The sequence below is a fragment of the Agelaius tricolor genome, unplaced genomic scaffold (assembly GCF_023055355.1).
Source record: "Agelaius tricolor isolate 1412-34295 unplaced genomic scaffold, bAgeTri1.0.p SCAF_4, whole genome shotgun sequence".
NCBI classification, from domain to species: domain Eukaryota; kingdom Metazoa; phylum Chordata; class Aves; order Passeriformes; family Icteridae; genus Agelaius; species Agelaius tricolor.
In genome coordinates, this window is record NW_027269264.1 from 37789760 (window position 1) to 37805611 (window position 15852).

Genomic DNA, 15852 nt, shown 5'->3' on the forward strand with positions numbered 1-15852 from the left:
TAAAAGTCTAGCAGCAAGAAGGTGGAAGGGTCAGAAATAGTCTTTGCAGCTTCAGTCACAAATTACAGGTGCCTGCCCCACCTGAAATAAAACAGTCAGGCAGAACAGAACACAGCTGCTGAGCCCCCAGGTTTATCATTATACCAGCGTAGCTGGGTCTAAGAACTCTCCATTTAGAAGAGCATATTCAAACACACTGAAGCAGCACATGAAGGCAACTACTGCACATGCATGCACTTCATATAAGATTTGATTTTTCAGAACTTGGTAGGAAGAACAATGGGTAGAGAATACCAAACAAATTAATGTGTAAATTATAGATACACACCTTGAAAGGAGCTCCATAGACTGACTCTCCTCCTGATCCAGTACCAGTAGGGTCACCCCCTTGCACAATAAAGCCAGGCACTACTCTGTGAAATACTGTGTTATTGTAATACTCTAAAAAAAAAGAAAAAAGAATAAGATATTAAACTTTGATATAGATCATGCAGAGATGTCCAGAGACTGAAGTTCCAGAAAGCAAATACTGAAACTAGATTCCACTGTTGGCTTCTATTTGGTTCCCTTCTGTTCTCCACAGACTTATGAAATCACATCCTGTGGTGTCACATGTTTCTTTTGCAAAAAATCTTGCCCATCACTGACAAGATGACCTTGAAGAATTACAGTATTTTCAGCTTTTAAGTTTTTATTACTGTAATGACACTATCAAAATACACCAATTTAAAAGGAGAACTAGATATACTGTGCTCTGTCCTGGATGAGATCTCACATGCAACATTAGCAATACCCATATACAGATGATTTGCACTTTCACTCACCAGCATAGAACACTTTTCATCACCTATACTACTATACTGTACCTAAACCAATAATTTTTGCAGAATGAAATATGTGGTACATTTTGCTCTCTAAGTTATCTTCTTTAATCTATCTATTTATCTGATAGAAGTTACAAGATCATAAGGAAACAAAAGGAATGAAAACAAGGATTTACCTGAACCAAACCCCTGGTTGATACAACAATAATAAAAAATAAATCTGCAGCATGCTGCAAAACAAAGTAGGGTGTGCAAATGTTGCAGCATAACTAGACACAGTCGTGGATGGTTATATGCTGGGATATTAATGAGAAATACTTAAATGTATTACCAAGCACAAGATGCTATGCAGCAATTAAAAAAAAAATCAGAAAGCAAATAAAGCCCACTGAGTATACATGAACCTTTATCATGGGCTAAGGAATTCCTTTACCATTGCAAAAAGTCTCAACATTAGGGAAAAGAGATGGGACAAAACAGACTGGATCTGTGCTGGAGGCACAAAGCCTAGACTGCTATTTTTGTTTAACAGATGAAGGCTAAAAGAACACTTCATAATTCAACAAATGCTTAAATGGGAGAATAACACGAGTTAGAAAACATATAAAGGTATCAAGTCTTTCACAGATTTTTGTTCCAGTTTTCTCAGTAGGGAGCTTCTCATTCTGGCACCCACTACTTCAGTGAAAAGTTTTACAGATTTTTTAATCAACAAAAAAATACAGAAATTGAAACATTAGGAGCACTCACAGAAAAAAAAAAAAAGGTAGGGTAAATTGTGATGCAGAAATGAGAATTTTGGAGAATGTCCAATATTGCATCACTGTCATTTCATGCACACATTGAAGTTCCTATACTTTGTAGATATTTGCTGGAAGTAAGCCTCTCAAGACTCTGAAAGACAATGTTTCAATACTATGTTGTCAGTTTAATTTGAGAAAACCATCCAAAATTTTTACTTTTTTTTCTCCACCAGCTTCATTGGCAACCTTAAAAAACATTTGCTGACTGTAAATTAATAATGCCTTAACAGAAATAAACGTATTAACATACCAAAGTCAAAACATAATTATGACTTTCATTTTACAGAAAGGCACCAAAGATGGCATAGAAATTAATTTCAACAACTCCCATCCTATTCAGTCATTACCTTCCATACATAGCTGGATGAAATTTCTGCATGCTTTTGGTGCTTCTTTCGACCATAATTCTATATCTATCTCTCCTGCTGTAGTTCTCAGCAGAACCTATAAACATACAGATAAATGCAGCCTCAGTTTTATTGTTAGTCACTGATCAAAGAGTATAACTGCCTAAAAAAATAAATCTGAATTTGTTATATTTGTAAGAGTGGTAGACATTTAAGTGTGTCAGGTAGCTACTGTTAGTTCTAACATTTCCAGAACTTGAGATAATGCTCTGAATCAATATGTATAATAAAGATGTATAATATAGCTGTAATAACATAACATAACGTGGCTGATGCTTTATAGAAACTTAATATGCCCTTTATCATTTCTATAACGAAACAACATGGAAAAAAACCCATAAATATCCAAAGGTATCGCTCTTACAAGGAACATCATTACATTCAGTGAGAGATCATAACAAAATTAAGGAGGTAAGACATAATCGGGAATAGAGGAAATTAAATTAAACGCTCCGAGGACTGCTGTGTTTTACGTCTCCAGACATCACGCATCACGCCTCATGCTTTGACTCCAGCAGCGTCAAAGAAGTAACTTTAACCAAACCAATCCACCACAGAAAGAACGACCTCCCCACCCCCAATCACCATGTGTTCCTCTCTCCTGTCCCCCCATAACCCAACAACATACAACTTCTCCAGGATTTCACCCTGGCAGCCTCACCTTCCCGTTGGTGGGCGGCTCCTGGATGTAGATGTTGCTCATGGTGAGGAAAAGACCAGCCCGGCGGGTGAGCCCTCCCCAGCAGCCGACGCGAGACCCCCTTCCCTCCGACACTTCCTACCGCCCCGAGCCGCCCGCCATCTTGGGCGCCCGTACGCAGTTCAGAGAAGAGGGGGATGAAGTTGCACAAGCCGGAAGAAAGGATGAAGGAATGAGTCCTCGGCCGTAGCCTCTCCAAGATTCACTGAGAAAGAACGTGTCTCGACAAAGATCCGCAAGCTTCTCCGCACATCTGTGGTCCCGCACCGTGGCTCCCGCCCTAGAGGTGCTGAGGTCCCCTACCTTTCCTGGGAGTGGTGCGGTCCGGGAGTGCGCCGGGCAAAGCCTTCCGGCTAGGGAGAGACGTCGCTGCGCGTGCGGGCCGGTGCAGTCCGGAGAGGGCGGTGGGATGGCGCTGCCGGGTGAGGGGCGCCCGTCCGGGGCAGGGGCAGCGCCGGCCGGCTCCGCCCGGCAGCCTGGGGACGGGAACAGGAGCGGGAACGGGAGCGAGCGGCGGGGGCGGTGGACAAGTGGGACAATTGCGCGGGTAGGGCGGGCGGCTGTGCGCGGCACGGGGAAGCGTGCGGGGGGCGGCGGGCGCTGCTCCGGTCCGCGCTGCCGGGGGCAGCGGCAGGGAGATGGGGATGGGAATGGGGATGGGGGCGTGCCCCTGCCCATGCCCGCGCTGGGCAGGGGCAGCGCTGCGGGCGAGTGCTCTTGGGGCTGCGGGGCCCCTCCCCGAGCTCTGGGTGACCCAGCGCTGCGTTCTCATGGCCCCGTCTGAGGTTAGGTGGTTGTCAGACTTGGCTTTTCCCCTCCGCTGCGGTTCTGGGTTAGTGCTTGTGTCCCAGTAGGTTGTGCTTGTGAGTCAGGGCAAGCAGAAACACCTGCGCGATTTTAGGTGAACGCGATCGCCATTGCTCCGTAGGGTTTTCTTGCCCTGAAAAACCGGGAGTGAGCGGTTCGAGAGCAGCTGAGCAGGCCTGAGCTTTGGTATCTGCTTCTCTGATGAAATGAAGGCCTTCATAAGCTTGTTCGCATTCTAGAAGGAGGTTTTGAGGAAGACGTGTTTGCCTTCAAATGTTTCCAAAGGTTTTCTTTTCAGTCTTATGCTCCACTGAACGAATGAAGTCCTTAGTTTTGTGCCACTTATTGTCTTGAGAATTAAGATGAAGGAATAAGAAGGAGTGAGAAAGGAAGCTTCTTGCAATGAGTTTGCTTTTAGTCAGCTAACATTTCATCAAGTCTAAACCCTTGCTTCTAACATTATTATTTAAAGCCTGAAACAATAACAAAATTTCAGTCCTAGGAATTTGGTCTTGTTATCTGCTGGGTGTCTCTTTTGGAGATCCTGACTTACACTGCAGATTTCTGTACGGTGCACATGACTGTACTGACCTCCCTTGGCTGGAATACCAAATCTTTCTTTACCTATGGGTCAGCTATGCAATGGTGTTGAGGTTGACTCAGAAATATTTCAGAAAATTGGGACAAAGTAGGTGGCTTGCGTGATCTTGTTTTCTAGTCCCAAGGAGTAGTGAACAAGCAAATGCTGGTTTGCAGCAAATCAAATGCATTGGTATGCTTTTGATTTTTATTTTGTGACTCTTCTTCTATGTTCCCTACCTCCTTATCTCACTCGTGGGTGTCCTTCTAAAGGTAGTCACAAAACAGGGACCTGAACACTGCTGACCTTGAAGGGGATGTGTAATACTAAGGGTTTGGGATCTGCAGAAAATAATCCATTATAATGGAATGTATGGATCTTTGTTGCTTGGCTTTCCAACACTCTTTAAGGCATACACCTGAGCTGTCCAAGTTTCCAAAGTAGTTTTTTCAGCTTGAGGTTTGAAGGTTTCTGTTATTTTGAGTAGAATTTTCTAAAGACACTGCTTGTTTCAGTAAGTTATAGTTTAAATTAATGGGACTGATGTACTCAGTTTCTGCTAGTATAGGACTGCTTAAGGTGCTGGGGTGTTTCTGCTGTGTTCAGCTGGGAGATAGAATGGCATCCTTTGATTTTGGGAATTCAGTTGTCACTTCCATTACCAATGGCTTAAATGATTAAAGTTAAGATTGATCTGTTGGGGGGTGGGGTAAATCCCTGGTGCTTCTCCTGCATTGTGTCCTACTGTGTCTGTTTAACTTAACTGTTGTCTCACATGGGAGAATCACACACTTTCAATAACTAAAATTTGCATTATTCAGATCCTTCTTCCTGTTTAGAATCCAAACTTTACTGTTACTGTCTTCACTTTCTTACACATTTGCTTTCTTTCATTTTTTTTTGCTTGGTCATGTTGTCTGAATTCAGAATAATTTAACAATTTAACAATTGACTTTTTAATTTCCTTCTTTGTTTTCAAGGATTGATTTTTGATTTGGTTTGGTCTTTTTAATTGCCTTGTTAAGTCAATTCTTATTATTTAAATATAAATCACTTGAGAGTTTCTAGTGAATGCCTTTCAACATCCTTGCACTGCTAGAATTTATATTGTGTACTACAGATCACTGGAATGTTAGATGTCTATTACAGTGTTCATACTGTAACTAAACAAGTGGAAAGGTCACAATAAATCAAATTAGGATTTGGCAATAAATTTTGTAAGACCAAATGATCTCTAGCAGTTTAAATTAGTCAAGTGTGTTCTGGTAGATTACTGCACAGAAAAGTAGCCTTAGAAATGCAGTTTTTTAAAGAGATCTCTATGTACTTAATACTCATGAGGGGTGATCACTTCTGGCTGTGTATTGACATTATCAAGCCACATTTGAAAGAAACCTGAAGGTTCTCCTCAGCAACACCTAATTGGTGAAATTTTCTCTTTCAGGTGGAAATAAGGATAATATCAGAGCTGGATGCAAGAAGTGCGGCTACCGTAAGTCTGTAATAAGCAATATAAAGTTACAGTGTTTTCTTCAGTTTCCAATGTTGGTTGGAACTGCCTTTTGAGGAGAGGGGAAAAAAAGGAAAGAAGTATTCTCCCTTGTTGCCCAGGCATTTGTCAGTTTAAATTACCATGTTATCTTTCTTCTGTTTATTTCATGTTTGTTTTCTGGTTTCTCACACTTATCAATGCTCTTTGAGTGTCTCAGCAAAAAAATTATGCTATTATATTCATACATACTGCATTTCAATGCAATTACTTGAGAAACTTTGAATTGAAAGCACCTTCTTTGATATATACTGAGATGAGCACTTGTGCTTCTTCTGAATCTGACTGCAAAGAGGCAGGCATTTCAGTTGAAGTTAAGTACAATCTAATTCACCAGAAAAAATAGTTTAAAATCTGTATAATCTTTTATTCTAAGAAAATACTATCGTGTGCATTTTATATTTCAAGAAACAGCCACCTTTATTGCTTACAGGTTCTGCAGTTGGCATTTAGCTCATGCTTTGGATTATACACTGATTGTAAATGCCTGTGGCTACTTTCCTGATTAATGGAGACAGGTCTTACTTAGTGAAGACTTCAAATTTTTAATCACTGACTCTTATTTTTAGAACATTGGATGAACAAACACTATTTTGTACTGAATGGTCTTGAACTTTTAGCACTGTGAGTTAAGTTGTTTGGGTTTTTTATATGAGTGTTACATTGGGTGACAGGAAAAAAAAATTTTCTTCATTCTTTCACTTCAGGCTTTTGCAACAAATTTTGTCAATTACTTGCTTTGTGTATCTGTTCTTTCAAAGAACAGTGGATATAAATATAGATTTATTGCTTTCTCTCTACATGCAGCAAGTATCAGAAGCTTTCTGAAAGAGAAGGAAACTTGTAGTCATATCACATGATCCATGTTTATATGTTTCTAAAATCTCTGTCTTGAAGGTGAAGTAGTTTGTCATCATCCTTACTAAGAACATGATCTTATCATGATCTTATTTCAATTACTACTTGAATTACTGTGTCTCCCAAACCATATCTTCCCTTTTTTTTAAATTTCACTTCTTTTTTTTTTTTTTTTTTTTTTATTTCAATGGGTGTATTCAGCACAAGGTTTCTAGCTGGTCATGATTATTAAGATGCAACTTAGAAAACTAAAAATACTGGTCAGGCAGTAGTTTAGTGAGTATTAAGTGCTGGCTGTTAAAGATTATGTCTCATGGGCAAATACTATTCTACAGTTTCACTAGAGGGAGTTAAGCAATGCAACACTGACTGCAGTTTTTGAAATATTTCATGCTGCATTTTTAGGTAATTTCTTAAGAAATACCTAAGACTATTAAAAAATAGAACCTAAAGTTGGAAAAAATTTTCAAATTAGCAGAATAGGAGAGAGGCCTTAAAGCGCTATTGAATAGAAGAGCATTGCACAACCTGTTATATTTTTGGAGAAGTTTCAAAGTGAGCTTTCTCCTGCCCCTTTCACAGATCACAACCTGCCTTTTTTCCTTTCACTTCTCAAAACTGAATGATACAAAAATCAATGTTTTTGATGTTTTTTTGATAAAGTGTAATTTTTCTTTCTGTATATTTATTTTGTTCAGCTGGTCATCTGACATTTGAATGTCGAAACTTCCTCCGAGTAGATCCTCAAAGAGATATTGTTTTAGATGTTAGCAGCACTAGCAGTGAGGACAGCGAGGAAGAGGAACTGCAGAGATTACAAGCCATGCGTGAAAAAAAGAGTAAGGTGTTTTTTGTGGGTTTTGGATAATAGTCTTCTTATGTGCAAGGACTCTCATTTTATCCTTTTTGATAACTACTTTTAGTTCTTCTAGCCTGTGATTTAAAAATAGGTCTTTTACTTTATGTGTTTAGACTTCAGAGGTTTGATACACACACACTCTTTTAGTATTATGATTAATTCCTTCTATAGTTATTAATGTACCTGTTTGGAATATCTCAAAAGGGGCTCCTAAATACAAGAGATTAATTCATCTTTTACGAAGAAGCTACTTAGAAGAAAATAGCATGAGTGTTTTGAGTTAATCTTTTGATTATGACATGTAGTTTAAACATGTCGTATTAAAAAGATTACTTCTAACTACTGAGAAATATGACATCCGAATTTCTCTCCAGTTTCTAAGTAGCATTTTGACTGAAACAGCTAGTAGACTGGAATTCAGTCATTCATATTTTGAGAAGTACTGTTCTATATTTGGAAGCTCTGAGTATCAACTCCTTGTCAGAGTGAGAATAGATGAATTGTTTATCAGATACTTGAGTTCATTTGAATTTGGACTCCAAAGAGGTTGTGCACCTAAGAAAGAAGGGGAGTTTCACCTCAATGTGTTTTAAATGAATGAACATTCTTCTCCTCAGCCCTCCTGTTTTTCAGTATGTTTTGTTCTTTTGCTCTCGTATGCGCTGACATTTAGTTCCTACGGAAGATGCTATTTAAAAAGGAAAAGGGGCAGATAGAACCCTATAGTTAGTTGTATACTTCAAAAGAAATGGATGGGCTGTTTATCAAGATTGTTGAATTGGTACTGCAATGGTCCTTTCTTGGAACAAGTCTCTTTGGAAAAAATACTTACCACTTACTATGTACTTTTCAATGTAAAAATCGGGTTTTTTCAGTCCTAAGCTTATTGAAGATGGATATCTGCAGGAAAAACAGCTGCTTACTTGATCTTCTAATCTTCCTGGTTTATTATATGTTCTTTTCCAAATTGTGGCTGCTGTGTATATTGTAAGGAGATGTGTATCTTATATTCCACTTATCCAGGTGGAATTTTGCCATTTTCTCATCTTCTCAAGATTTTGCACTATTTTCTTTAAAAAATACTTGTTGTTCACCCATTATTGTTCATGTTTTTTCATTGCTCCAAATGTAATTTGCTCTATTATGTCATACTAAATTATTTCAAGTTCCACTCCATAACATACAGACCAATAATTCGTTGTAGCAAAGGAATAACTACACTAGCATTCAGACTTTATGGAAAGGGTCATAGGAATAAAATTAAATACTCAAAAATGGCTATCTTTTTTTAAGGATAAATTGAAAAGGCAGTATTTTCCTGTTAGCGGAATGTGTGTTTATGTGGTGGATTTGCCTTTTGGAGAGTTCAAAAGTACTTTTTGAACTGGTAATGGTATATGATTATATATGAATATATAATGAACTAGTATAAAAATCTAAGGTCAGAAATTTCATCAATGTCATAAAAACATTGCTTGTAAGTGAAATGTGAAGTCATGCTACCACACTGTAGAGCATTAGGGCAGGGGGCAGACACAACCAGATGAGGGGAGACTCTTTTGCTGGTTTCTGTAGGCAGTACATTGACAATTAACTCAAATGTGTCTCACTTATGGCATTGCTGTTTGTGAAGCATGAAATAGGGATGTGTGGAAGTAACTTGGGGAAGCCTAACAGAATATTATTTTATTTGTTCTAGTTTTCAGACTTTGACATGTATGTTAAATGTTAAAACTGTTAAAATACAGAAGAATCACAGAATCACTAGGTTGGAAGAGACCTTCAAGATCATTGAGCCCGACCCATGCCCTTAAACCATGGCACTCAGTGCCACATCCAGTCTTTTCTTCAACACATCCAGGGATGATGACTGCACCACCTCCCTGGACAGACCATTCCAGTACTTTATCACTCTTTCTGTGATAAAGAATATGAAAACGTGAATCTGGTATAAATGTATAGGAAAAGGTCTTTTTGCTACATTTTACAGGTCTTCCTTCATTCTTAGTGCATAGATCAATGTCAATACAATGTAAGTTGTGTATAAAAGTTTTGCTGCTACTGCAATATATTTCTGAAATTGCTAAACTAACCAGAATTTGGGGAAAGGAAAAGAAAGCCTTTTAACAAGAATTTTGTAGTATCTTGACGTTGCCATTGAAGCTACTTTTTAATGCTGATCTTAATTCAGACAAGTGTTTTGTAAACTTTAACTTTCTACCTATAGATCTAAATGAAGAAGAAGAAAAAAAGAAACAAAAAAGAAAAAGCAAAGAGAAAACAAAATTAAAAAGATCGAGGAAAAGGTAACCTTCACACACGTCTTTTCATTTCAAAACACAGCTTTAGAAATAGTTTTGATACTTGTGTTTTCTCAGGAAATACTGCTTCTATTGATGCAGCATTATTTGCAAGTACTTTTTCCATTTGAAAGGTTTTCTGTTTTCCAGTGAGAACTGACTAATGGTAAGGTAAAGGTAAAATAATGGTAAGGTAAATGTTCTTAGATTAGTGGTGGAGTCACAGGCTTTCTGCTGTGCAGTTAGGATCCTAGGAGTCTTGAAAGCTCTAGCAAGCTGCAGGTCTGCAGATCAGAGAAAGTAGAACTGCCCCTGACTGTCCAACTCTAGGCAAGCTGTGATAGAAAAAGAACAAGTCAGGAGGATTGTGGGGTTGGTCCCCAGCCTAGCCAGGGTGGAGAAGGCTCTCTGAAAATGGAGGGACTGTAGGGTTCTTTGTGTGCAGACATGCAGGTGTAAGCACACCTGTAGGCACACACATGTGCTCTGAGTAACTCGCCATTATCAAAAGGGAAACTTCTGTAATATTGAACAGGTGTTGAGTTTTAGTCTACCTGTTAACATAGAAGCCTAAAAAGAGTGTTACTCCAGTTTCAGAGGAAAATGTCACAATGCCCCAATGTATTGCGGATCTGAGTTCTGGCCTGTGGACTGACTTGGTTTTTTGAGGTTTTTTTGCTTTTTTTAAGGTGAGACTATAGATGAAACTAATGTTTCGTCACTAAGACAATTGATAAGACAATATGCTAGGAATTGCACTGGAAGGTATAAACTGTAAAATGTATATGGAGACCACAAGAAGATGTACCTCCAAAACAAAGAAACAGGATTTAATACTTGTTGTATTTGCATTTTTCTTTTTCCTTATTTATATTGTGTAGCTTAAACGTCCACTTTTGAAGACAACCCTTACAGTTGTGAAGAAGTAGAAGAGAAAAGAGTCAATCTGGTTGTCGGTTTTGTGATAAACGAGTCTTACTCTTTAAAATTTTTAAAAGTTTAATAAGGCATAAAGCAAAAGTAACAGCGCTGGATGCACAGCCGTAGCCAGATGCATGTGGTTAACTATAACAACTTTTCTTACATCCTTTTTCATTGCCTTGGTCAAATGCATATTCACGAAGATTAAACATTCCTTTGAATTTACATGTTCCAGGAATTATTTAGCTTAGTTCAACTCCTGGCCGCATCTTCTTAGAGTATGTGCCACAATGCAGATGTGACTTAGAGTCTTGTATTTGATTTTCTCACAAGACCCCCTGATCTATGGTTTGACAGCTTCTGATAGTCAAAGGGTCAGTGATAGATTTCTCCTTGCTCTTCCAGTGTTATTTGCCTGGTTCTTTTTAATGTTATCTTATCATACAGATGTTTTGGCCATTTTTACAAGTATTTTCAGTTAATATTAGCTATTTCACCATTGTCAATTAGTTAGAAAAATAAAGGCATTAATCACTATTTCACAACTACAATTACTTCTACAAAAGTCAATGTTATAGTATACAGCACATAGCCTCTATTTTAATATTTTGTGAAAGCTTAAACTATAATATATATCTGTCACACTAAAATATACAATCTATACAGGGATTAGCGTATTGCCCATAAAAGGCTGACAAATTATACTATATAAAAAGCAGTTAAAAAAAAATTACAAAGTGTACTATATCAAAGTAATTTGCAAAAGCCCATATATAATAGCGAAAGCCAACAACTACATAGTTATCTATAACAGTTTTCTTTACATTCAAGTAATAGTTAATCAAGTAAACAATAGCATAAAACTCCCCTCTTTAATATTCATGAATATTTAATGATTTATTGTCCTCATAGTTTATATATGTATGTAATCACTCATCACTGCTGGTTAGAGACCAATAGTATGAGCTGCAAGAACATAAAAATTTTTCATAACAATTTCTCTTAGATTCTTGCATCAGAGACATATATCTGAAGCATTAATTAGCATTGTTACTGATCATGTGGTATTTAAAAAACAGAAGCTCTACCTTGTTGTCATACTTTATTTTTTGATGGTCTGTACTCTTGGTCTTCCTTTTCTCAAAAACTAAAAACCCACACAACTTGCCTATTCCATTATTTTTTATCTGTATTATAAACATACTGCTTTTCTGGCATGAAAGTTGTATTAGAAAAGTAATAATTTAAGTTAAACATGCAGACTCAGATATCATAAGCTTTCCAGTGGATGCTACTGTACAAATTCTACACCAAATGTGACATTACAAACATGCTGACACCTTAAATTATTGTGTCATTTTCCTTCTTTAATTACATATTGATCTGCATTTTTTTTACTAGATCTTCCTCATCTAGTTCAGCAGAAGAGGATGAGCCAAAGTCAAAAAAACAAAAATCACACAAAAAAGAAAAGGAAAAGGGGAAAAAGCATAAATCAAAGAAAGGAAAACATCATAAAAAGGAGAAAAAGAAGAGACGAAAGGAAAAAAGTTCATCTTCTAACAGTTCAGACAGTTCAAGTAATGACTGACATGGTGATCTGTTTTGGCTTTCGCTTCTGCAGAGAAGATGATTTTCCTTTCATAGCAAGTTTATTTATGCTTTGCAATGCTGTTTAAAAATGGGATATATTTTTTTTGAGAAATCTATTAGCATACATCAGTGCGTCAGATTATTAGATGGACCATTATATGAAAAAAAACCTGCTTTTCTATTTCAGGTTTATTAATACTAAACCATGCAACTACTTCTTCACTCTTATTTTTAATTCAGTTGTGATTGTGTTTGAAATGCTTTACAGTAGGATGTGGTAAATTTCAGTTCACAAGCTTTTGTTTAGAAAGATATGGACTGAAATATGCTTAATGTCAGAATGGTTACATCAAATTTGTAAATTCAAGTAAGATTTTCTATTACCCTTTAAATAAATAAAATGTTTTACACAACAGTTTCTGTTTACATACATTAATCGGTAAGTGCAAATATGAATCAGTGTTCAGGTCCTGAGAGGGGAAGAATGAGCAATGAGAAGCTAAAAAAGATTAATCCTTCAAAATTATCTTCTAAAATTGATCTAGTCATAGACTGTGAAACATGATTACACATTATTTTGGCAGGATCACTATAACCAAGTTGAAAATAAACAGAAGCAAGCAAAAGCTGTCAATTTTTAAAGTCCTTTTTCCTTGCGTTTTGTTCTTTTACAAAATGTTATGGCCATTTCATCTTCGACATAGATGTAAGGATGTCAAAACAAGACTTCTGGTGATAAACTATTTCTTCATTCATGTCAATTGTTATTAGCTTCACTTTGCACGAATCAGACTTTTGAAAGCTAACCCTGGCATAACTCCTGCTGTTCTACAGGCCCCAAGTAATGACTGCATCCCTGCTACTCTGCAGCCTCCAAAGCTCTTGCAAAACAAAGGTGATGCTAGTATAAAAGAGTGCCATTCCCTGTCAGCTTATCTCAGATACAGAATGAAATGCCTATTTCCAGAAAGAAAGACATGTGAGTAGTATGTGGCATGGGCATGGCAAATGCATAGAGTAGTGAAGAGTCAACAACCTCCCTTACAATAAACTCTGAAAAATGCAAATCAGTCTCTGGCAATAGGCACAGGAAACAAAAGCAGATAGTTGGTGTTTCCTTCAGTCATCTTTCCCAGGTAGTGGAAGAAAAATATGCATATTGGCAATTGAGCTGCTAAGCTGGGAAACAAACCATGCTGTAAAATGCACCAAGGCTTGGAACAGCTGAATTGAAACTGAAGGAAGCTCTTGTTTCACAAATAGCCAAAGGAAATACCCATTCACAGCACAAAAATTACAGCTTCAGCATTCTCTGCAACTTGTGAGACTCCAAGGAAAACCCTTCAGTCTCTTTCACAATGTAGAGTAACATACATTTCTTCAATGTACCTAGAATAATTGAAAGCTCATTTCAACACAAATAATTTTATATAACAGGTATTACCCTATTTTTAATACATATCAGATGAGGACCATTGAACAACAATTCAAGAATATTTTTCTCTTTAAATTCTGCCAAAACTACACTTCCACGCTTAGTAGTTTTCATGGTCTTTAGTGGCATTTTAACAATATACTTGCCATCTTCATAAACTTCTGAAGACTTTTACCTGTTACTAGCATTATTTTGCAGTGTGAGGACAGCGGTGTGTACATCACTGATTGCAATTTAATATTCATTTCCTGTGGTCATGCCATTTGGGTTTTGCCTTTTTTTTCCTTTTATATGTTCTCTGTATTCTTTACACATATATTTGTAACACTGTCACCTATTGTGTTAGTAGTTGGTTTTCCTAGCAGTTGTCCATGGCCTTTCCCTAAGCAGAAAGATAAATTCCAGAGCTCCAAGCCCCGACAGCTATAAGGTACTATCTTGGTTCTTCCTGTGAACCAAGGCTGAGAACAACTCTTTGAGATACATTCTCATGGAAAAAGTAAAACTAGTGCTGAAGAGGGGCTCCAGAGGAGGGGCTTGACCTGGAGGGAATTGTGTCACCACTTGTCCTCCTAATTGGTGCTTTTTATCAGTTATGCTAATTTCCTAAAACCTATAAAAATGTACTCACCCCTGTGGGGTGGGGTGGGCTTTTGTGGATATCTTTCCATAACTGCTCCTGAAGGCCTTCAAGTAAAGATCCCCTTTTATATTACCTCCTTAATAAAAAGATCTCAAGTTTAATTTCCAGGTTGGGCAAAAAGGCAACGGTGTTACCACAACATGCTCTACTACCATTGAAATTTGTAGGAATATTACTTTAAAGATTTAGTCATTTGGTAGCGTCAACTTGTGTTGTTTTTAGGACTCTTTCCTGAATATTTCCTGCAGTTTAGTCAGATACTTCCTCTGTTGTATTCTCTTCAATGGTATGTGTTGGTTCTTGTGCACTCTGCAAGGGAGCATAAATGATGGACAAACAAAAAGTCTTAGCCATAGGTACTCAAGTGGTAGAATAAAAGGAAAAATAAATTCTTTGTGATGCAGTATTATTATACAGCTTTATAACTGTAAGGTTTTGGCTGCTTTTTCCTTTCAAAAATAAGTCATAGTGAAGAATCATAGCTCAGAATTGCAATAATGCAATTATGGATAGAAAAAATTGCAGCATCTAGCTGTGAACTTGGAATGGACTAATAACATTTACAGGCTTGTTCTTTAAGCTGCTGAGATAATGCATATTGAACTCTGTATTTACTCAGTGCTTTTTTAGTTGACAGCAGGAAAGAATGTCATAGCTGCAGGCCCCTCTGAAAAGTATCAGAGTAATGAACCTGACGTGGTGCTTGTTATCTGTTTCATGTAACAATCAGTTCTAGGAACTCCTGGGATGTATTTTTAGATCATCTTTTGCAATTCCTCACGTCATCACTCCCCAGTCAAAAAAGGACACAAACTCTATGTATGCAAAACAAAATGTCACACATGCCAAACTTTTTCACTGAACTGATGATTCAGTTGTGCTCTGAAGTCTCCACAGTAGAGCCAGTGTTGAAGCTGCTAAAAGGTTTTACTGACATTGCCATGTCTTGGGCAGCCAACTTATCTTACCTTGTGAAAATTACCACATCACAGACTCTCTTGGGCAAACACACACTTTGTGCCTCTTACTACAACACTTCTGCCCCACGGCAGTAGTACCTGAGAAAGGCATTAACAGAAATTCTAAGATGCAAATCACAGTAAGTAATAATAAGGGTGAATAGAGAAAAATATGTCAAAAATGCTTCTGTAGTAAAAATGCCAGCACATTTATACTGCTCACAAGAAGTTCTAGTATAACAGTCTATGAAGATGAATTTAGGTAAAAACACAAAATGAGGTGGTGGTAGCAGAAAACAAAAGAGGTGCAAGAATAAAGAAACTTAGCAATAAAGGAGAGAAATCTGAAAAAGGCTGTTTGTAGTGTTCATTTAAACTTCAGCAAGATGTACTCAAGATGTGGTTTAGTTTTCTGTGTAAGCTAAATATTTGTCCCACTGAGAAAGTGTACTGTAAAGGAATGATTAATCCTTATTTGTCTGTACTGTGTATTTTCCTGAGGTTTTAATCTAGCATAATAGTTTATAAAATATCATGGCAGAATTTTGACCATCAGAGAATTTTAACAAAGAATAAAGTCGACCTGGGAGAAACACATTGTATATGTTATTAAT

At 37.4% G+C, this 15852-nt stretch overlaps 2 protein-coding genes across 2 annotated transcripts in view; one reads left to right on the forward strand and one right to left on the reverse strand.

Annotated features, from left to right (window-relative positions):
- CWC27 (CWC27 spliceosome associated cyclophilin) overlaps nucleotides 1-2875 on the reverse strand; it is an 89177-nt gene extending 86302 nt beyond the window's left edge. The window contains exons 1-3 of the mRNA XM_071425340.1: nucleotides 2696-2875; nucleotides 1975-2071; nucleotides 329-441 (exon numbers count right to left, since the gene is read on the reverse strand). Coding sequence (XP_071281441.1) covers nucleotides 329-441; nucleotides 1975-2071; nucleotides 2696-2737 — 252 coding nt within the window. The 5' untranslated portion in view covers nucleotides 2738-2875. The remainder of the gene's footprint in view (nucleotides 1-328; nucleotides 442-1974; nucleotides 2072-2695) is intronic.
- A 129-nt stretch (nucleotides 2876-3004) lies between these two features.
- SREK1IP1 (SREK1 interacting protein 1) lies at nucleotides 3005-12616 on the forward strand. The gene is made up of 5 exons (XM_071425342.1): nucleotides 3005-3156; nucleotides 5566-5613; nucleotides 7227-7367; nucleotides 9615-9693; nucleotides 12010-12616. Exons 1-5 carry the CDS (start codon nucleotides 3144-3146, stop codon nucleotides 12197-12199), a joined length of 471 nt encoding a protein of 156 aa, XP_071281443.1. The 5' UTR covers nucleotides 3005-3143; the 3' UTR covers nucleotides 12200-12616.
- Nucleotides 12617-15852: the final 3236 nt, after the last annotated feature.

Excerpts from the sequence above, each read along its gene's own strand:
- SREK1IP1 (XM_071425342.1), top strand. Across the intron at positions 5,614-7,226 it reads ATGCAAGAAGTGCGGCTACC|CTGGTCATCTGACATTTGAA; the intron begins GTAAGTCTGTAA and ends TATTTTGTTCAG. Across the intron at positions 9,694-12,009 it reads TTAAAAAGATCGAGGAAAAG|ATCTTCCTCATCTAGTTCAG; the intron begins GTAACCTTCACA and ends TTTTTTTACTAG.